This window comes from Esox lucius, chromosome 19, assembly GCF_011004845.1.
Source record: "Esox lucius isolate fEsoLuc1 chromosome 19, fEsoLuc1.pri, whole genome shotgun sequence".
Taxonomy (NCBI): Eukaryota; Metazoa; Chordata; class Actinopteri; order Esociformes; family Esocidae; genus Esox; species Esox lucius.
In genome coordinates this window covers 28,463,265-28,487,242 of record NC_047587.1, presented here as the reverse complement: position 1 = coordinate 28,487,242, position 23,978 = coordinate 28,463,265, and the positions used below count along the sequence as shown (strand labels likewise).

At 42.9% G+C, this 23,978-nt stretch overlaps 1 protein-coding gene across 3 annotated transcripts in view; it reads left to right on the top strand.

Moving 5' to 3' along the window:
- Positions 1–23,978, top strand: part of smpd3 (sphingomyelin phosphodiesterase 3) — a 34,309-nt gene that overhangs the window by 1,137 nt on the left and 9,194 nt on the right. The window contains exons 1-2 of one of the 3 annotated variants that reach the window (XM_010884058.3): positions 9–185; positions 20,701–22,305. In XM_010884058.3, coding sequence (XP_010882360.2) covers positions 20,983–22,305 — 1,323 coding nt within the window. In that variant the 5' untranslated portion in view covers positions 9–185; positions 20,701–20,982. Of the gene's footprint in view, positions 1–8; positions 186–20,617; positions 22,306–23,978 lie in introns of those variants that run through there. The other 2 variants (XM_010884059.3, XM_020040404.2) reach the window with 2 other exon arrangements.

Genomic DNA, 23,978 nt, shown 5'->3' with positions numbered 1-23,978 from the left:
GAGCTGTTCAAAGTGTGGTGGTGCTAGATGGAACCTCGCGCAGTCTAATAGCATAGGCTCCGCGGCCATAAAGTGGACAGAAGCGTGGATTTGTGGGCACCATATGCTATATTCACGTTTCAGATGGGAGAATAACGAAGAGAAATAGGGTTCCACCTGTTTGAATAAATCAGCGAGATCTTAAAGTGAGTAGCTATTCTAAATCGCATGGGTTGTGAGTGAGCAGTAAAGGGTTGGGTTCGTAAAGAAATTGCAAAAATTCTATACGTTGCGAACGTAGTAATTTGTATCTGCTCTTATGAATTCTCAATCTTTCAAAAATGGTCCTGATTGGTTAATTTGGGTTACTTCTCGCCTTTAGCTTATTGGTGAGTTTTTGTAATTATAATGCCGCGCATTTCTTCTCTGTGCCCACACAATGGGATGATTTGACTGGTATTTGCCTGAGTCCCAATGATCGAATGTTCAAGGTAGATTGCGTGTGTGTGTGTGTGTGTGTGTGTGAGAGAGAGAGAGAGAGAGAGAGAGAGAGAGAGTGTTTGTGCGTGTGTGTGAGAGAGAGAGTGAGAGAGAGAGAGAGAGTGAGAGAAAGAGAGAGTTAGAGAGGCATAGGTTATTTTCACATAGGCTCGTCTAGTAAATCCAACCCTGGAATAAAACCGTTTTATATGGGAACCTTTTCGTATAGTCTATACATTGTCTCTCACCATGGTATGTTGTCTTCAACATGAATGATGTGATGGCTGTCTCAACATTGCAAAACAATCGCAGTCAGGCATGCGTTTCAGGGGGCAAGGAGAAACTGGAACTAACATGTACAATTTAACAAGTATGAATATCAGCTTGCAAGCAAGTATTAGGGCATAAACAATATCTTCACTGTGTGTACATAATTATAGCCCTAATGTCTTAGCCCTTGCTGTAAAAGCTGTGGAAACCCAACCTTTGATTTCGGATGGTGATTTATTCCAGTGATAGGTGTGGCACAGCGTCTGTGCACAGGCTGCTCTCTCAGTCCGCGCTCCTTTCTGATCCGCTCTGTTTGGCTGACGTGGTGAAAAAGAGTCAGGGGCTATAAAACTATTTTCTCTCTCCCTATCTCTCACACTTTCTTCCTCCTTCTCGTCTTTAAATGCGCAAAGCTGATGTGACGAGAGTAAGCATGCAGATGAAACAGCTGATAAGTGTGTCCCATTATTTAAAAGGCAATCTCCAACTCTTGGGTACTTGTGGGTTACAGTAGGTACAAACAGCTGTATGCTTCTTTGACGTTCGTTTAGGCTTATAGCACGATTTTAAAACTGAAACTAAACACCATTATTTCATTCTCATATATAGACTATGAACAGGGCTGTTTTTTTTTTATTTAGGCCAAAAGAGACGTTGTTAACCAGTCAGTAACGAAAATATAGACCAGTAATCCTCAGATTAGCCTAACATTGATAAATCTGATTGATTGTGATCTGATATCACAAACCGCACTGTGTAGGATGTGTGACTTGTCTGTCCAATATCCATTAAACCACTTTTCAACAAGGCCACAGTAAAAATGTTTTCCAAGGTATGATGCCACACCTCCCCTTGGGCAAATGTTAATTAATTACTATAGCACATGGGTCAATTAGTGTAATTTTATAAATGCTCCATCATGTGGTGTGTCCAATTCTTATGACAGGACCCGAGCTTCGTCAAAATAATGTCAGTGATGTGTGTCTGAGATTCTGGGTGTGACTAACGAGTTACAGTTAACCCCCGCCCCATGTAGGCCAATGCATATATTTTGTAAAAGCCAAATCTGTAGGTCAAGACACATCATTAACTGTTTTATCAAGACAGTCACAGTGGTGTCTGAGATATGATCGTGTGTATGTATTTAATTGTCTGGAAAATAAACGAAGTTGACATGGTGTCTGAGTTGATGGGCCTCGCACAGGTGATACTGGATACTTCAGGATTCGGTTTCTTTTAAGTGTTGGCTACGAAGAGCGTATTGTAATACAGTCTGTGGGGTAGGGTTAATTGACAGACTAGTGTAAATAAGAGGCCAGTGGCGATAAATAAATATTCAGTGTCGCTCTTATTGTAGCCTGCAACAACACGTCTTCTGCAAGTTTTTCCGGTGCAGTTCCTGATGTAGTATGGCTTAAGTGCTATCAAATAAGACTGAATACATTTCCACAACTTTGTGTGAATGCTTGGTCATTGAAGAGTTGGACATTAGGTTCAGAAGGAATTGTATATCATGCAAGCAGTCATTTTTCTCACCAAGAGGCTGCACTCACTAATTAAAGGCATTGTCAAAAGCTTTTAGCTCCAAACAGTCTTTATCTGAATATGAGGGGTTCTTCTGAGGCTCTCACAACGCTCTCGGCAATACTAGGCCAACAACGCACAGCTTTCACCTTTATGACACAAAGCAGGTTGACATAGCATCTTTCTACAAGTAGGCCAACCTGTATTTCCATCATTTACGTTGTCTGCCATTATCGTTAGTGGTGTTTACAGTACTTGTGCTCTGTGGATAGATATACAAAGTGTGGTGGTCCAAAACGCAGCTTAGCTGGGCTCTATTAAATCCAACACACGTCACAGTATTTACAAAGCATAGCAGTCTGGACATCACGGAAATCCATCCGTTAAGAAAACTTGGAACCACTCTGAATCAATGTATTGACTTTTTAGCATATGACATTTGCTTGGACAACATACATAACATCAACAACAACTTGATTTGATTTAATACTGTGTTATGATTCTTCATTGACCTAAGCAGTTACACAACACTTCAAACAATACAAACACTTAACCCTAACAGACCTAGGATTTAGTGCACCTATATTCACTCCTCTGATTCAATGGCATTTAGAAAAGACCACAGACACCCTAGACGTCATTCAGAGTGAGCACTCAAAGAACTGAAGACACAGGGACGGAACAGTTCAATAATGATCAGACAGTAACCTACAGCAGATTCCATTTGTGTGCTTCAAAACAAGATTTCTGTAGATTATGTAAACAGCAACGCATAAAAGGATTATAGGCAGGTGAACTGTGGAACCTGAGCAGGGAAGGTAGACTTATAGTTTCTGTCTAGAAAATATCCTGTTGATGTCACATTGGCAAGAAAGAAGCAATACATTCAGAAACATTTTTGGACCTAGGGTTGTTAGTCAGTTTCTGTATCTTGGTTTTACTGTAGGCCTGTGTTAAGGTAAAGAAAATACATTTTGCTGGAGGATTTTTCCTGTGCTGAAAATAACACTTCAAGTATAAGAGAGCACATGTGCAGTCTGAAATGATCATGATGTACTGTCATAGTGGGATAGATTTTTTTTTGGTTAGTAAATGACCCCTTCTTGCTGTTTAAGAAAGTTCACACATATATATTCAGTGAAATATGTTTACTGTCGATTCCCTTATAACGTGCTTATTTGTCTGTATTTATTTTGTATATTATTGTACATTATCCCTGTGTGTCTCTTTTCAAATAATTTAAAATGAGAATTGGTTCTCAACTGAATAACCTGATTAAATAATGGTTAAATTAATATAAGTATGTGTTCCTAGAATGTGGGAGGGAGTGACAGATACGAAGGGAGACCTGGCTGGCATTGGCAGTGTTGTGTGAAGCGGCTGTGTGAACATGTAGAGATTATGTGTCCCCTGCAGGTTGAGTGGAAAACATGCCGGTCACAATAGGGGGAGGATTTGGGTTGTGTTCACTTAACGAGCCAAGGGTTTGTGTGTGTTGGTGTGTGTGTATTTTAGCTTGTATGTGCACATGAGCAGGTTCGTGGAACCTCCAGCTCTGAGCTTGCCCTTACTGACTTTACTGTCCACTGTTTGGCTCTTAGCCAGCCACACAGCTAGTCTTCACCCCTGCCGTCCTCCCTTCTACAAAGCCAGGATAGAGCTGTGTCATTAGGTACAGCATGCTGCCGGCCGCTGGTCTATGTGAGTGTGTAATTATGGTTCTGCATGTGTTCTCTGGGTGGTGCTGTGGTCTTGGGAGGGACCCAGATGGTCTGGTGGAGACATGCAGCTCCAGCTCTGGGTGTGGAGAGGTTTCCTCTTCAAGGACCCTACTAGAGCCTGATCACAGGGGGCGAAGTCAGTGTCTGCCTGGGTCTGGGTGTGGTTCCATCCCAACACACCCTCTCCTATCCATCTGGAACCTATAAGATGGTCTTTCATTACCTAGAGGTCGTGCTCTGACCCCAAAAAGCAGGGGGTGTGTCTGTGCGTGCAAGTGTGTCTGTCTGCACTCTAAAAAAGGTTTTATTGCTTGTGAAACTCAACTTTCATACCAAGCAATGCCACCAATTTGACCATACTGGGAATTATATGCAGACTTTCTTAATATTTTAAACGTTTCTGAAAGGCAAGGTGGCAAACAGCCACCATTGCTTACAGCAATGGACCTTCGTTAAGTTCTGACATTGGGCTGGTGTAAATAAGACTCAGGCAGGCAGCTGACTTTCGGTAAAATTCGTACATGTAAGTTATGTGTGTTAGTAGCTAACCTTCAAGCCAATGAAGTTGGAACATAAAGTTAAAACTCAGTGAAACTCATGCCTGCCTAACTAGCTAGTTACATCAATAGTGAAGACCAGTGTAATAATACATGCTATCAGAAAGCCTTTCAATGTAAGCGAGTAGCTAGTACAACTGCTATCAATATATGTTTTTAACTGAGTCATCCAATCACAACTCAATGACAATGTTATGTTTCCATCATGCTGGCTTTGAAAAAGCATTGCTAGCTACAAAAGTTAATATTTAAAATTTTTGGAATCACTTTACTGCTCATTAACACTACATGGGAGTTATGGTCAAGCTCTAGGTTGTAATGTTAACCTAAGCTACTAAACTGTATACTAGTTAGCAAACTCTACTTCTGCTGATGTAAACATATTGTTTAGGTTCAGTAATCGTAACATCGATAAGCTATTCCTAAATTAAGATTGACAGGTTGAGAAATCATTCTGTGGCGGTAGATCAAAATGTTTCTTACTGTTAATTAGCTGTACACAGTAGCAGCTGACACTGTGGTCTGCAGGCATTTCAGCAACAAGGCAGGAGACTGTGGATTTTGAAAAAACTCATAGAAATGTTGTACTTTAGCTAACAGGTACTGATTTAGCATTCGTAGGTAGCTAGCTTTGATGGATGATATTAAAATGTTTGTGTGCTGCACAAGTTAGCAGCAGGCCTTGTGTATCATATAAAGTACATACTACTGCTTGTTTGTGCTATTGTCAAACTTACTTCCCATTTGTGCCAATTTTCCTTTTTATTGTTGGATTATTGAGGCTGGATTATTGAGATTTGACCAAATGGGTCAGATTAGAAAATTGGAGGTGGGTTTTAGAAGGGGTGTGGCATTCAGAGACAGTAGTTATTGTTTGATCACCTGTGAGAGTAAATATTGTATCATCGGCTTGGTTAAAAAAAAAAGTCTAAAGTTGTCTGACAGAGACACATTTATAGCTTTATGAAATATAACACTAGCATATGACATCCTCAATAATCAATGCACATCTCAATGGAGGGAAATGTAATTTATATTATATATTATTATATTATCAATAAATATTATAAGGATATTTAATACTCTGTTATGGTCAAGAAACATTCACATTTGGACAACAGAAGCAACATTTACAACAGGACCAAAGAGTATTCAGGATTAAAAGGAATTGCATTTTCTCTCATGGACGGTTGACGGGATCAATCTGAAAGCCATGACCCTGATGAACCTTGCTCCATTAAAACAACCTATAAATTACATAAAAAGCACCATCTGCTGGACCAACTCAACTGATACGGATATAAAAACACTACAGATGGTTTAATTAACCCATGTTTGGGTAATACAAACCACACACTGGCTTATTCACGCAACACAACTGGCTGAATCTGAATCAACCAGAAGGTGTTGTCTACTATTTCACCAGGGCTGAGTTAGCAATAACCCAAACAGCTTTTGATTTAAAAACAATTGTGTGTGTGTGCATGTAGTACATGTGGATGTGCATGTGTGAGAACATATGTGCGTGTGTACAGTGTAGCAATGTGAGGCCTGTCTTATTAGCCCTCTAATAATGCTATTAAGTCAGTTGGATTGTACAGTGATCAGAGATGAGCTGGACCGGGATGGGGCAGCACTTACAGTTGCAGACGGCCTGCTTTCTCACACATAGACTTGTGAGTGTGGCTGTGGGCTGCTGTGCTAAACGTAGGACAGTGCCGTTTTCACGAGGACCTTGAATGTGGTTAAGTGGTGCTTGATGTGACATAGGGACAAAGATTTGCGAATTACCCTGGTTTACTCTCTCTGTCTATCTATCTCCTTCTTCTCTCCTGTCTCTCTCCTCTCCAAGGGGGTCTAGTGCTTACCTATGTTTGCTGTTGCCTGAACTTTGGGCTGTTTCCGTGGCAACCTTCCTCTTACACTTCAGGGACCAGGTGCTGTGAGCTCTCTCTGTTCCTCCTCTGTCTGTTCTCAGGATGTCTTGCTTGGTTTTTCACCTCCTGTCACTCCTCTTTAAATCAGTGTTTTTCACCTTGCAACATTCCTCTTTATATGACTGTTTTTCACCTTGCGTCTCTCCACTTTCTGTCACTGTTTTTACCTTGTGTCTCTCTTTTTTTAGCAGTTTTTCAACTTGTGTCTATCCTCTTTATATCGCTGTTATTTTTGAGCTCTTATGTCACTCGTCTTAATATGACTGTTTTTGAGGACTCAAACTCTGTTCCAGAAATGTTAGTCCCCGACTTTGGGTATTATCAATATTATGACTGGAACTCTATTTGTTTTCACTGTCTGCAAGTTCTCAGACAACAAACAGATTTGACATTTTTAGATCAGTGTTGCTGTAGTCCTACACATAACAAATGTGGAACAAATCAATCAGACAACCAATCAGTCTCTAGAGAAAACCAGGGCAGGATTTGAGTTAGTGAAAGAATATTCATGGGCACACATGCAAGCAAACAAGGATGTGATATTTTTATGTTGTGAAGGCTTTTATGACCATATGTCAGTTTGTGAAGGGCATATTCAGAAAAAGAGGAGGTTGAAGTAATGGTCGTGCTTGATCGTTAGTGTTAAAGCATGAGAATAACCCCATAGGCTCAGGGTAGGAAAGGGGGATGGGGTCCAGCTGTGTTACTGGGGGAGGGGTCAGAGGTCATGAGTTGGGACAGGATGAGCGGACTGGAGAGGTCAGTGTGTAGAAGAAACACAGTAGGGGAGGGGCCCCAGTATGTTTCATGTAGCATATGATGGCACATCAGCTCATTCTTATTGATCCATCCTGCTCTAGATTTGAAAGTATATTTAGTGCAGTTGCCCTGCGGCTGCATAAGTCCATATGGGCCATGGCCAAGAGGCATGCTGGGTAATTCTGAATCATCATTGTAATCCCCATGTTAGTACATGCCAGGCAAAGGAGGACTCTTTATACATAGCCCAGCTGTAATATCCCACGGCACTAGTACTGTATGTTGTTCCAGTATTCACTTCTCTCTTTCTCTCACACATCCCTTTGTACTTTTAGTAACACTTTATATAGTAAATGTCTATTGTATATGCCTACCTACTCAGAAGCACTAATATTAGCTAACACTTAAGTTCTTACATAATGATTCACAGTGTTTCCCAGACGTTTCCCATGTGGCCTTATCTAATTTAAAAGTGCTGCTGCAAGAGGACCTGGACCTTGCTCTCGTCTGAACCAGAGTTATGTGAATACACTCCTGGATGCTGTAGGTTGTATTAAACAGAGCACTTTGTTTTTCTCTTTCAAATGTCTCCATATATGTTTCTTTTAAACACTCTTAAAACTGAGTGGACTGGACGAGACAGGAAATCAAGTTTTTACACCACAAGATCTTACACAATTATTGCCTGTTCTACCTTCATCCATTTCAAACCTTCCTTCAGATGTAAACATTTTTCATTGAAAACATAACTTTTTTATCTGGTGGGGATGGCAAGACTTTTTCTACCACAATGGGGTCAAGGGTCAAAGGGTGTTTGGAAGACCTGATTTGCTGATTCCATTTACCTTGGATGCATTTGTCATTTTCATAAACATAGACTTGTTTCCCTTCGCTAGCACTTAGAGAAAACCGTGAGGAAGGATTGCTCCTTATTGAGAAGCAGGTGGCAGGAGGGGCTGATTGAGTTATGGTGATGATTGCATTGTGGTAATAGTGATGGCATATCCATTTCCTCTAACAGCATTACACCCTCAATTACACCCAGCCCAGAGCACACAGTTTTGTCTGGAATAGAAAGGGTGATGAATGAATGAATGATTGAATGAGAGGGAGAGGTTGAAAAAAGCACACAAATGACCCAGTCTGACCCAGACTTATATCAGCATAAAGATTTCCAAAAACAACACTGATGCAGAGTATGACCCTAGAGACTATTTATCCAGAACAAACTATAACAGTCAATGAAAACTTTCTATATTAAACAGCAACCAAACACCTATAGACTGACCAAGATATCATCACATATTTATTGGCAAATGAAGCTGATCGGCCAATAACCTATCTGGCTTTGGACAGACAGAATGATGTACTGTCTAACGAGTCTTTACTGAGTAATTATTTTCTGTTTGGTTAATGTTCACATATGGACTCAGTCAACAGTGGTAGCCAAACTCATGACATTTAAGAATTGGTTTGTTATTTATAGCTGCGTTGCTATGGAGAATTTCTTGTAAATTATTGCAAATGTGCAGACAACAAGTCACAAATATATATTACAATCTGTAAAATATAATGCACAAATAAATGTAGCATCCATAAACTAAAGTATCATTATCTGTCAATATGAAACATGATCCCAATTATATTTCACTACCCATAAGTGAACACCTTTTTTCATGGATTTTAAGCATGGATTTTGGATTTGTGATTATCCCTTACAACTTAGAACAGTACATTTAGCATTTGTGGATCATGTTATATTGGTTGGTTGGTTCCCTTGATCTTTTTAAAATTTAGACTAAACTTTTGCGATTTTGTATACTGTATAAAAATACAAACATGCACAGACTACAAACAAATAGCTCATTATGTGTAAATAAACATGGTCCCCAAATATAGTACATAATCTTCAAACAAACTATTAAAATCCACAAACAAATACCTGATGACCTTTTAATATGAAAGATGTGCAATTAAAATTCATAATATGCCAACAATTTGCATCAGTTGAAGACATATTTGTGTGTGACATCTGACTTGCTAGAGCAAGACAGCAAGACATACCCAATCTAAGCAACCAACTCAACACCAGGAAATGAATCACCACTTATGGGACCTCCGGCATAGAACCCCAGACTCTCAGTCGGCAACCAAACTCTGACACACTTACTTTACAGCGCACTTAGAGACTCCATATTCATCTCTATAGGCTGTCAGGAAATGTGACTTTCAAGCTGTCTCTCTTCTGTCTGTACAACCTTGGCAATTAATATTCCAAAATCTTTTTCCTCTTTATGAACCATCACAATTCTTTTATTAATAGTGAAAGTGGCCTACCATTGCCAGTGTGGACCAACCCATTTTATAATTATTGTTAGACAAAGATTCATATGCATCAATGTGATCACAAGATGAAGGTGTGAAAAAATGTGCTGCCCAATATCCACAGCATACCACCTAATCTGTTAAACATGGTGGAGGGGGTGTTGTATGATATATACTGCAGCCTTTAGAACTGGCTCACTTCTTCACCAGTGATGTAACTCGTATGGTCAGCATCAGTATAGATCAGTATAAAGTGTACAAAAACACATTGTATGCTAAAGTGCAAGCGAACATGTCATTGGACACCTCTTCATCATAGAACAAGACAGTTAATGATCCTAAACACACTACCATAGATCCAGGGAGTTTTTCACAGCCAGAGAGGAAAAAGTTATTTACTATATTTCTGGACCATGTTTCCTGTTTGCAGATCATGAGCTTTCTTTTTGTAGACTTTCTTCATTTGTGAAGTTTTACGCACATTTGCGTATTAGTCACTCCCTAAAATTTTTTGGATTGTAGATCTGAATTACACCTGCATACGTCTTCAGTCAGGCTAATTGATCGATGTTTCCAATAAAAAGGCTCCTGTATTCATAAACAGGTGTGTGGGTGCTTGTCAGAATGAATTCCATATTTTTGGATCAACTGCTCATGGGTTTAATGTTTATTTACAGCCAATGTCTAAAGCACTGTGTGTGTGTGTGTGTGTGTGTGCACACAGTCATGTTGGGTAAACATTGGACACGTGCATGTTAGGGGTGGTTCAGATGGTGGGCAACATTCATCACCAGACACCGACAGGCCAGAACCACCAGTACAGTTCCTGAGTGCATATGACTAGGTCACCATGACAACCGAAATCCCTCGAGCATTCTCAGTGTGGTGTCACTGGCTGGCTCTGGCAAACAAGCCCAGTTAAGCTCGACAGTGGAGCAGGAGGCATATTTCAAAGCTTACAGGGAAGTGGAAGACAACTGGAGACCGTACCGTCGCTCAGGGTAGAAGGAACCAGCAGGCTCCAACTGTATTTTGGAGCCTTTCAGATTCTACGGCTCTATTTTAGTGCTATGCCCTTTATACAGACATCTGGACAGTCCTGCCGTGTGTTTGGTGATTACTCATCATCCAACAGCAGCACACAGTCATATAAACTCTCCACTGTTCTGCACCATTAATAATGAAACTGAAGGAAACCACCACAGCCAGCTGGATGGGGCTACATCGACCTCCCTGATAACCGGATACTTAGCAGTACATGAGTCATTTGGACACTCTATCACATATTGACACAAACAGAGCATCCTCACACAAACACACACACACACACACATAAGCATAGAATTCCACAGGGTTTTCTCCCTTTGTCATTCTAAGTATTGATCCAATGAAGAGGGACGTTTGGTACACAGATTCACGGGGAGACGCCCCCCCTCATTTGTCCGCATCGTCTGTGAAGCTCACTGATGAGACTCTCTGGAGTTGGTGTTGCTTCAGTTTTTGTGTCACAAACGCACCTTGGGCCTCTGATAAAAGATGGCAAAAACCAAGATAATTATGAACTCCAAAACCAACAATATAGTTACAAATCTTAATAAAACTGGGGATGCTTCTTACAACATCACCAAAGCTTTCAGCCATACTGAGAAGTATATTCCTCGAGTCCTTCCTGTGATCAGTACTTAACAGTAACATACAGTGGGGAGAACAAGTATTTGATACACTGCCGATTTTGCAGGTTTTCCCACATGCAAAGCATGTAGAAGTCTGTAATTTTTATCATAGGCACTCTTCAACTGTGAGTGACAGAATCTAAAACAAATCCAGAAAATCACATGATTTTTAAGTAATTTGCATTTTATTGCATGACATAAGTATTTGATACATCAGAAAAGCAGAACTTAATATTTGGTACAGAAACCTTTGTTTGCAATTACAGAGATCATGCGTTTCCTGTAGTTCTTGACCAGGTTTGCACACACTGCAGCAGGGATTTTGGCCCACTCCTCCATACAGACCTTCTCCAGATCCTTCAGGTTTGGGGGCTGTCGCTGGGCAATACGGACTTTCAACTCCCTCCAAAGGTTTTCTATTGGGTTCAGGTCTGGAGACTGGCTAGGCCACTCCAGGACCTTGAGATGCTTTTTACGGAGCCACTCCTTAGTTGCCCTGGCTGTGTGTTTCGGGTCGTTGTCATGCTGGAAGACCCAGCCACAACCCATCTTCAATGTTCTTACTGAGGGAAGGAGGTTGTCGGCCAAGATCTCACGATACATGGCCCCATCCACCCTCCCCTCAATACGGTGCAGTTGTCCTGTCCCCTTTACAGAAAAACATCCCCAAAGAATGATGTTTCCACCTCCGTGCTTCACGGTTTGGGATGGTGTTTTTGGGGTTGTACTCATCCTTTTTCTTCTTCCAAACACGGCGAGTGGAGTTTAGACCAAAAAGCTCTATTTTTGTCTCATCAGACCACATGACCTTCTCCCATTCCTCCTCTGGATCATCCAGATGGTCATTGGCAAACTTCTGATGGGCATGGACATGCGCTGGCTTGAGCAGGGAGACCTTGTGTGCACTGCAGGATTATAATCCATGACGGCGTAGTGTGTTACTAATGGTTTTCTTTGAGACTGTGGTCCCAGCTCACTTCAGGTCATTGAACAGTTCCTGCCGTGTAGTTCTGGGCTGATCCCTCACCTTCCCCATGATCATTGATGCCCCACGAGGTGAGATCTTACATGGAGCCCCAGACTGAGGGAGATTGACAGGCATCTTGAACTTCTTCCATTTTCTAATAATTGCTCCAACAGTTGTTGCCTTCTCACCAAGCTGCTTGCCTATTGTCCTGTAGCCCATCCCAGGCTTGTGCAGGTCTACAATTTTATCCCTGATGTCCTTACACAGCTCTCTGGTCTTGGCCATTGTGGAGAGGTTGGAGTATGTTTGATTGAGTGTGTGGACAGGTGTCTTTTATACAAGTAACGAGTTCAAACAGGTGCAGTTAGTACAGGTAATGAGTGGAGAACAGGAGGGCTTCTTAAAGAAAAACTAACAGGTCTGTGAGAGCTGGAATTATTACTGGTTGGTAGGTGATCAAATACTTATGTCATGCAATAAAATGCAAATTAATTATTTAAAAATGATACAATGTGATTTTCTGGATTTCTGTTTTAGATTCCGTCTCTCACAGTTGAAATGTACCTATGATAAAAATTACAGACCTCTACCTGCTTTGTAAGTAGGAAAACCTGCAAAATTGGCAGTGTATCAAATACTTGTTCTCCCCACTGTAACAATTGTTAGTCATGTAAGAAAAGTGCTTTGAACTGCTTTGAACAATGTGCACTGTAACTTTGTATGAGCGTGTGTGTGTGTGTGTGTATATGCAATTGTGTGGTCTTATGTGGGCTACCCATCTCTTCCTGTTTTCAAACCCTCTAAGTAGAACATATTTTACCATGTGTGTTTTGCTCATAAAATGTACTGCTTTCAGACAGAGAAGATCCCATTCAGGTCTACATAACCTGGTCATACAGTATGTCCAGCGTCCTGCCACGTAGCACCAGGGATTGGCACAGCAGACTACTGTGCTTTACTGCCGACCTTGTCATCAACAGAGCAAACAGTTATTATCAACAGGGCAAAAAGAAACAACAGCATAAATCCTCTCTATGTGTGTTTCTCTGTACGTGTTTGGATGTCACTGTGAATTTAGGTCTCTGATAAAACGTGTGTTTGGTGTATGAATGTTTTATGTGTTTTGTGTTGTGTTTATGTAAGTACTGAAGTATAAATTAGAAAACCAATGAAAAGCCAACTGTTTATGCTACTTTGCTAATATAGTAAGGAATCTGTATCACTCTGATTCCCTGAAGGAGAGAATGAGGTATGACACGTAAGCACTATCACCGTTTGTACAGCATGAACAAATGCTTTTCAGATCCAAGGAGTGGTTGACCCAACCACATTTATTGTGGGCTGCTTCCCTTTGTTGTGGCTTGATGATGCAGTTCCCTCATTGTGTCATATCTTGTTCCCAAAACCAGAATACGGTTCTTCAAAAGCACCAATCAAGGTTTAGATATAAGAACATATCCGAGGCATTGAATATTCCCAGAGCACAGTAAAGTCCATTACTAAAAAATTGAATTAATTTGTCTAGAACAGGCCATCCTTAAAAACTGAGTATTCAAGAAAGGTACCAGTCAGGGATGTTGCCAAGAGGCCTATGGTTATCTAAAGATACAGTATTTCATGGCTGAGCTTTCACTGTGCATACTGCTGAAAATAACTTGAGTATACACTCACCTAAAGGATTATTAGGAACACCATACTAATACTGTGTTTAACCCCCTTTCGCTTTCAGAACTGCCTTAATTCTACATGGCATTGATTCAACAAGGTGCTGAAAGCATTCTTTAGAAATGTTGGCCCATATTGATAGGATAGCATCTTGCAGTTGATGGAGATTTGTGGGATGCACATCCAGGGCACGAAGCTCCCGTTCCACCACATCCCAAAGATGCTCTATTGGGTGAGATCTGGTGACTGTGGGGGCCATTTCAGTACAGTGAACTCATTGTCATTTTCAAGAAACCAATTTGAAATGATTCGAGCTTTGTGACATGGTGCATTATCCTGTTGGAAGTAGCCATCAGAGGATGGGTACATGGTGGTCATAAAGGGATGGACATGGTCAGAAACAATGCTCAGGTAGGCTGTGGCATTTAAACGATGCCCAATTGGCACTAAGGGGCCTAAAGTGTGCCAAGAAAACATCCCCCACACCATTACACCACCACCAGCCTGCACAGTGGTAACAAGGCATGATGGATCCATGTTCTCATTCTGTTTACGCCAAATTCTGACTCTACCATCTGAATGTCTCAACAGAAATCGAGACTCATCAGACCAGGCAACATTCTTCCAGTCTTCAACTGTCCAATTTTGGTGAGCTCGTGCAAATTGTAGCCTCTTTTTCCTATTTGTAGTGGAGATGAGTGGTACCCGGATGGGGTCTTCTGCTGTTGTAGCCCATCTGCCTCAAGGTTGTGCGTGTTGTGGCTTCACAAATGCTTTGCTGCATACCTCGGTTATAACGAGTGGTTATTTCAGTCAAAGTTGCTCTTCTATCAGCTTGAATCAGTCGGCCCATTCTCCTCTGACCTCTAGCATCAACAAGGCATTTTTGCCCACAGGACTGCCGCATACTGGATGTTTTTCCCTTTTCACACCATTCTTTGTAAACCCTAGAAATGGTTGTGCGTGAAAATCCCAGTAACTGAGCAGATTGTGAAATACTCAGACCGGCCCATCTGGCACCAACAACCATGCCACGCTCAAAATTGCTTAAATCACCTTTCTTTCCCATTCTGACATTCAGTCTGGAGTTCAGGAGATTGTCTTGACCAGGACCACACCCCTAAATGCATTGAAGCAACTGCCATGTGATTGGTTGATTAGATAATTGCATTAATGAGAAATTGAACAGGTGTTCCTAATAATCCTTTAGGTGAGTGTACCTGAAGATGCCAGAAGGCATCTTGGAGATTCTGTGACAAAGTGGAAGATGATTCTGTGGTTTGATAAGACCAAAATAGAGCTTTCTGTCCTGAATGCTAAGTACCATAGTTGGTGCAAGCCTAAAACAGCACACCTTCCTGAGATCACCATCCCTACTGTGAAACATGGTAGATAGAGGGCAAACTTGTGTAGATAGAGGGCAAAATAGTACAGATATCCTGGAGGAAAACCCATTCAAGGTTGCAATAGACCTGGGACTTGGGAGAAGACTTCAGCAGGTTTTCTTCCAAGAGACCTGGGAGTTTGGAGTCATTCTCCAGCCCAGTCAGCCTGGAAAGAGCTGAAAATTGCTGTTCACCAAAGGTCCCCATTCACCACCTGAGAGAGCTTGAGCAATTGTAAATGAGAATGGGCAAAAATGGCTAGCAGAGCAATTTTTGCCTATCTAAATAAACTTGTTGTAATTGCTGCCGAATTTCCTCTACCAAATAATGACTAAAGGGGAGAATTCTTATGCAATTGTTTATTTTCTGTTTTGTGTTTGTAGGGTCAAGCTCTAAGCCAGCCAGCCTGAACCCTGAACATGGCTGCCTAAGGCAGCCTACCTAAAAAGAAAGCAGTAGTGCTGTATTGCATCATGAAACACACAGGGTATCTATTCTGATTCCCTTCCCCAGCCAACAGCACACAGAGCAAAACCACCCAAACATGTGGGATGAAGTCCAGCTCACCGCAGCACATATATCCCAATCTCCTTTGAACAGTTCCCAGGATGCCGCTACACCTCAACGCACAAACCCTACTAGGCATCACTCATACACTGTCATACGCCGAAGAGATAGCCTCCATAATCCAGTGGGAAAGCCACTGCTTAGAGAGTGCCCAGCCCAGAGGTAGGTTAGGTGAGCAGTGATGGTGGCATATATGGATCCCCTTGGTCATGTATGTTTGTCAACACACAAGGCATGTAACCTCTGTTGGCCTTGACATACAAACACTGTAGTTTAAAAAGGAAAACTACTGAACATTATAGCCCCATGGGACATAGACACATTCCTTTGTATGAGTTTAGAAGCAAAGTCAATATGGAATTATCAGTGGTAAATCCAGAGACGGGGTGTACCAATAATCCGTGGAGAGCATGAAAACATTTAGTTGAGGCTAGAGCCAGGAGTAATACCATTTTATAGCTAAGGATTCCACATACAAATAGCTCAAATGGTGCCACACAGAGTGCATCTAGAACCAAACCCAAGTCGGCACTCCCCTTAAAAACCACACTGTCATGCCCCTGGGGTTCCCCTGTCTATTCACAGATGCTAAAGTTGCATCCCATGCTCAATTAGCTCTTGCGGGAACATCAAAATGTCCACAGTAGAACTATGTGTTGGAACACTATCCCCGCACCCAGATTTCTCTCAAACTGTACAGAAAACAAAGCACTGTAAAACCCGATAAGTTCGGTGAACACTGATTATCTCGAAAATAATGAGTAAACTAACTGAGAATATAAAAGGATACCAAATTATTTAGATTTACTTCTACTTAACCTAATGGTTTTATTCAAAATAAATGTAAACTCTACTTAAAAATATGATTCAGTTAATGTTATCTATTTGATTGTATCCTACATAACTGCCATGCGTTCACTGAACTCAACTTTACAGCAACATTGGTACTGAGCTGTATCAACTTTACTGAGTACAGCAACATTGGTACTGAGCTGTATCAACTCAAAATATTTACACCATTTTAACTCAAACATTACTATGACGTTACTCAATCCATTTTGGAAACTGATTACCTCGATTCTTTTATCTACATTTAACTAAAAACTCATGAAAACATACTTCATTTTCAGCACAGACAACTCAAAGTCAGTACATTTTCAGGCATTCAAGGAGTCTTTATTCTATGGCTTGAATAATACTCAATACGTTCCCAAAAAAATTCAAAAAAACTCAAAGAATTTAAGGCAATCAATTGCCACAATATTTTTAAGTTACTTAAAGTTTGCAGAACTTGTATGTTTCGGATTAGTTAAACATTTATATTTTAATTCCATACTACATTAAATATTGATAAAGCACACACAAATATGTTCAGTTGATACAAATAAAAAAAATATATATTTGTTAAAGGAATTGAGCAAAATATTGAGCCATACCTACAATATCATTTCCCAATATGCATTGCCCTTTCAAGTGAACTCTAGAGTTACCACCCAGAAAGCCATGGTTAAAAAAAACATTCTTAACTTTCAAGAAAGTCATTACGAACAATTCTCTAACTTTGAGTTACACTTAGTAGAAACATTTGAGTAAGAAATACATTCGGGTTTACAGTGTGGGAATACAGCATTTGGCCAAAATCAGGACTGTTGAATAGTAAACTGACCACTGGATTACGTATGAATATGTCTGTATGTGTGAGAACGCAGCACATGCAACCTGGTGTTGAATGCACGTACTCAGTAGACAGCAGCTTACCCGCCCATCCCTGTGAGGCAAACTGAAGCGGAAGGATGTGTTTATGTGATAACAAAACACACTACAAAAGAAATGCCTAAATTAAATGTTACTAACATAAAACGAAGGCTAGCTAGGAGGCTTTTGCTGCTTCTTTCCCCCAGAACTAACAATCCCCCTAATTGGCTACCACTGGTGTGCTTATCAAAGGCTTTGAGGCACAGCACCACCCAGGTTTCGAACCAGCGATCCTCTTATCACAATCATACGATACCACCCTGCTTGACGGTCTTCTAGCTATTAGTTCATGCTGACTGTTAAGGATTATGATTAGTTGGGTAAGATAGGGTTACTGGTGTCTCCCTTACCCTGCTCCTCTCCATCTTTTTATCTCTTCTCTCTCCTCGCTCCATCTCATATTTCTCCATCTCTTCTCCTCTCTCAATCTCTTCTCCTCGCTCCATCTCTTCTCTCTCCATCTGTGCTCGCTCCATCTCTGCTTTGTCTAATTTCCTAAAAGGGTCCATTGTTGTACTCTGTGCTAATCGTCATGACAGCTTTATCCTGAACATTGACAAATCAAAAGATAATAAGCCAGATCACTCAGCGCTAGAAGCCAAATGACTACAGAAAGCGTAATGCTAATACAAGGGATTTTTGAGCTAAGTCTGAGGCCTTATATTTTTTCACAATCGCTAACACACCAGAACTGGGTCTACGATCAATAGACAAAAAATTATTTAGCTAAATTCCAGATAGAAGACCATTCACCCCAACCTATAAGCAATATTCACCTGTTTTCACCCAGATCTCTGTTCCACTCAAAAATGTACATTTGAATTGCTCTGCTGAATTTGGGCGGGACCAGCTGCCCAGCCCCACTCATGGAAAGGCCCTGACTGAAAACATGGTCAATAATTGTGTAACGAATTTCCACTAAAACTGTAGTTCTTAACAAGTGAGAAAAATCTGTATTATTCAAGAATCAAGAATGACTAGGTATAGTCCTAATGAATAGGTAAGTTACAATACTACACTGCACTGTATGTAGCTTGGTGTATCGTATTCTCTGTACATACATAATTTGTAAAACACAAAATGGAAAATGGAAAAAGGAAAAAACTAAAGCCTTTGGTTTCTGGATATTCATGCTCTTCAGTGACATTCTGCATTGGTCATCTAAAGTAAAATAATTTTAGTGGGAAAAATGATACTATTTTTAATAATAACCATGCTAGGGAACAGTGATAGTAGTTAGTATTCAATGGGTAATTGCGAAATTGAACAGAGACTAACTCTTCATTGAAGACAGAATATACTATTGCTATTATGGGTGCATTCCAACAGAGAGGAACAGTTTCACGTAGGGGAAAATATTAACATATCGAAACAGCTATGAAGAGTTCACATTGCAACAAGTCATTGTCTAGTGCCATTTCAGTCTGGAGGAGAAGGTCATCGACAGTCCAGTTGGATGCTTCTGCGTCTGTTTGCACTCTGCTCCAAAATGGCCGTGCTCTCAGGTCCAGATCCAGCTCAGGTCCAGATACAGCCCAAGGCATCCTTCTCCTCTGAATGAGACAGACAGACTGCCTTTTAAATTATACCTTACTCCCTGTGGTTTACATTGTAAAAAGAAAACGTTCTTTGAGAATCTTGTAAGTGCTCTTTATATTGAAACCTCCAGGAGCCTTCTGTTTTTAGAGCTACGCAACACTACTTCGGACAAAGCAAATCGACACAACTTCAGAACCGAGCTACAAAATACTAACTTAGATTAGAGCTACGTACACAATGCTAGTTTTGACTAGAGCTACAAAACACAACTTTGCACCAGGGCAACACAACACTAGTTTTGACCAGAGCTATGCAACACTAGTTTTGACCAGGGCAACACAACACTAGTTTTGACCAGAGCAACACAACACAAGTTTTGACCAGAGCTTTGCAACACTAGTTTTGACCAGGGCAACACAACACTAGTTTTGACCAGGGCAACACAACACTAGTTTTGACCAGGGCAACACAACACTAGTTTTGACCAGGGCAACACAACATAAGTTTTGTCCAGCGCAACACAACACTGATTTTGACCAGGGCTATGCAACACTAGTTTTGACCAGCCTAACACAACAATGGTTTTGACCAGGGCTATGCGACACTAGTTTTGACCAGGGCAACACAGCACTAGTTTTGACCAGGGCAACACAGCACTAGTTTTGACCAGGGCTATGCAACACTAGTCTTGACCAGGGCAACACAACACTACTTGGTATTAGGCAGATGATGTGTGGTTGTATTGAGAGATAGCATCTTGACAGACCTTCTGTCCATTTCTGGTCTATTAACAATTCCCCTTGCCTTCAGTTCTGAAAAGACTCACAGTCTGTTTTGGATGTCAGAGTTGTTACACTCAACAAACCATTGACATCAACTGCACCATTCGTTGGCAGGAGCTACATGGTGCTTTCTGTTTTGTAACACAATACATTTTTCACTTGATCCTGATCAATTCCACACAGCATAAATAATGGTCATTGATACAGTGCATGTTATTCAGTATTGTCCCACAGCCTGGTCCATGTCTTCTGGTTATGTTGACTATAGCTTGGTGGTTCTGGGGTTAAACTAAGGCCAGTAACCCCCCACCACACACACACACACACCTGGGCCTCAAGCTGTGTCAGTGAATGAATGACTAGTTGATGATTTATTTAACACGCCCTGGTTACTTCCTTTTCTACCAAACCTTCAAGTGATATAAGTTGCCCACTGTTTGCTAAATATTTCTTTTACAGCAGTGTTATTTTCTATGACTGTGGCGGATTTATAAACCACGTTTTTGTCTTTTTAAACCATATCTGGTGTTTTCGTTGCATTGTGTTGAAAACATCTCATGTTGACTGTTTTAACGCAGAGACACACACATTCACCTCTGTTTTGCTGATGTCTGTATTTCACTAACACAAATCAGGAACCTTATGTCATCTGTGATGCTGTCTTGGTAGCCATTGGGGGACATTAGGGAAATTAACAAGTTCCACTTTGCTGACCATATATTTTCATCCCAGTGAGTCAGCTGACCCTCTTTGTTTTCCTCCCTCCCTCCCGTCTCTCTCTCCCTCTTTGTCATTCCTCTCCCCACTATCTGCAGGCTGAGATGGTAGCGAGGTCCACATCTTCATAGATTCTCCCTCCCCTGGTCCACGGACTCTACGTTCTACGTCATGGAGAAGATCTCCACCCAAAGACTTTAGTTCCCCATTCCTCCATTTGGAGGGTGAAGGAGAGTCCCGTCGTCTTGGACGTAGCTGCACAACCTGCTGGAGAAAGTGAAGAGAAACATGTAGTATTTCTTTCTCCACCCAGGGGGGAGGGTAGATTTACCTTTAGTTTCTTTCCCCCATTGATTTAAGTGTGTTTTATGTGAGCCGAGATGGTCCTCCACACCTCACCCTACTCCAGTGCCTTCCTACGCTGCCTCAGCAGCCTGTCGTGGGGCTTCATCTTCCCCTGCTACTGGCTGCTGGACCGCCTCCTGGCCTCCTGCGTGGCCACCACTCTGGAGAAGCGCCGGCGCTCCCAGGACCCCTGCTCCTTCATGACTCTCTATTTGCTGGTGTCCACGCCCCTCTACCTGCTGCTCCTCCTGGCCTCGCTGCCCTTCGCCCTGCTTGGCTTCCTGCTGTGGGCTCCCCTGCAGGTGGTCCGCCGTCCCTATCTGTACACCCACCGCCGGCCGGACAAGAACCAGGCCGAACAGGGTGGCGCCGCATCACTGGCCGACTGGAGGCCGCAGGGCCGCAGTTTCTGCTTCGGCAGCGCCAACGTGTGCCTGCTGCCAGACTCCCTGGCACGCTTCAACAACTTGTCCGAGACCCAACGCCGCGCCTACAAGGTGGGTAAGCGCATCCGGAACGGGGCGAGCCGACCGCAAATAAAGATATACATCGACTCGCCCACCAACACTTCTATTAGCGCCGCCTCCTTCAGCAGCCTGGTCACGGGCTTCCGGCGCACTTCCTCGCTGGACCAGCGGCCCGAGAACACGGCGGAGGCCGAGACCGAACCCCTCGCCGAGTGTCCAATACACACCGCGGGCGCCGACTGTCCAATACACCCAACTGGCGAACAGAGCTCATCCGACTGCCCCGTCCACGCAGCCGGTGAAGAGAATGCGCCGGACTGCCCCCTTCACGCTGCCGCCGTCCAGAACACCTCCGACTGCCCGGTGCACAGCGCAGGAGCCCAGAACTCCCCGGAATGCCCCATGCACGCCTCAGCGGTGCAGATCAGTATCAGCGCCCCGGAACCGGATCCCCCGGAGGTCCAGACAGGGAACCACCACGGCGAGGCGGACAGGGAGAGCATGACAGGGGCAGTGACCTCAAACAACACCCTCTCTCACCGCACCTCCGTGTTCAAGAAGCACACCGGTCGCAAGAGGCGCCACGGTGACGACGGCTTCGACCACGAGATTTCGGCCTTCTTCCCGGCCAACCTGGACTTCCTGTGTCTGCAGGAAGCATTCGACCACCGGGCGACGTCCAGGCTGAGGCAGCAGCTTCACCGATACTTCCCCTACGTGGTGAGCGACGTGGGCCGCTACGCCTGGAAGGGTTGCTGCTCCCGCTTCAAGTTCCTCAACAGCGGCGTTATGCTCGCCAGCCGTTACCCCATCTTGGACGCCCACTACCAGTGCTACCCCAACGGACGGGGGGAGGATGCCCTCGCAGCCAAAGGAGCCCTATTCGTCAAGGTGAGGTCTGTTCTGAAGACAGCATTGGCAAGCCTTTTAATGATAATAATTAGGCTAATTCTTTCAACTAGGGGAGTTTTAACAAACTGTTATTTCCACTTCTTGGGTCAGACTTCTTGGGTCAGACTTGTTGGGTCAGACTTATTGGGTCAGACTTCTGGGCCTGGTCCTCATATCTTGTTGGATTTATACTGAACACATTAATGATGTAGGCCCAAGTCCCTGTATGCTTGACATGGGATATTGGAAGTAGACATGTGTATTATAACTCCTATAGAGACAAGGTTAGAGACTTTATTTATTTTTTATTTGAAACCTCTGTTCAAAGGGTTGTGTCATCTCAGATGTTTTTCTATTTCCATATGTATCTTTGATTATAATTGGGCAAGCTGACAATTTCTGATGTGACAGGATGTGAAAAATCCTAAACCCAGGGTTGCATAGAGGTCTGTCACTTTATGTTGTGAACTGTAACTAAAACAAAACCCCTTATATTAGCAAAGGGAGACAGCAGCATCTTTCATAACAGCTGTTTGCGGTGTTCTGAGTTGTCCCAGAACTATAGACGACAGGTATTCATTAAACATAATTTTGTCATATGTAGCTTGAATGTTAGTATTTTCCATTCCCAGCAGTGATCTGTAATAGTGTGCTGGCGACGTCTATGGGTGACTGAAGAGGCAATTGTGTTGACTCCATAGAAGAGAGTGATGACAAGAAGTGCAGGGCAGCATTCAGGTTCATTAATCACTAACCTGCATGGCTGTGGCTGTATACGACAGGGGCTGGGGCTGTATTACTGGGGCTGGGGCTGGGGCTGTATTACTGGGGCTGGGGCTGGGGCTGGGGCTGCGGCTGTATGACTGGGGCTGGGGCTGGGGCTGTATTACTGGGGCTGGGGCTGGGGCTGGGGCTGCGGCTGTATGACTGGGGCTGGGGCTGTATTACTGGGGCTGTGGCTGGGGCTGGGGCTGTATTACTGGGGCTGGGGCTGGGGCTGTATGACTGGGGCTGTGGCTGGGGCTGGGGCTGTATTACTGGGGCTGGGGCTGGGGCTGTATGACTGGGGCTGGGGCTGGGGCTGCGGCTGTATGACTGGGGCTGGGGCTGCGGCTGTATGACTGGGGCTGGGGCTGTATTACTGGGGCTGTGGCTGGGGCTGGGGCTGTATGACTGGGGCTGGGGCCGTATGACTAGGGCTGGGGCTAGCCATCGCTCCCAGATGACCGTCTATTCCCTATTTGGAGCACTACTGGGCTCCGGTAAACAATGTAGGGAGCAGGGTTTGATTTGGGATGCATCTGGTTCTGGCTGGGCTCCAGGTCCTGCTGGGGCAGCTCTCAGTGGCTCTCAGCCTGAAGTTGGTGTTGTATCTGGTAGACGCCATTAGACTGACAGGCTCGCTAAATACTGTACGCACCTTGTAGTCCTGCTGTGCCACTCAAATCAATCAAATACCTCCCGCCAATGGCAAATGATTCAGATAACTCGCTCACATGCCTTATACGCTACATTTAGAAAGCTTGATTCTATTTCTACTTTAATGTCTTTCGAACAATGACATCAGATCTTTTTAGATCAGATGTTTTTCAGAGCTGATTCGATTTGTCAAAAGACAATCAAGTCAGAATTAGGTTCTCTGTCTAAGCGCAGCCTAAGTGCTGCCCACCCTC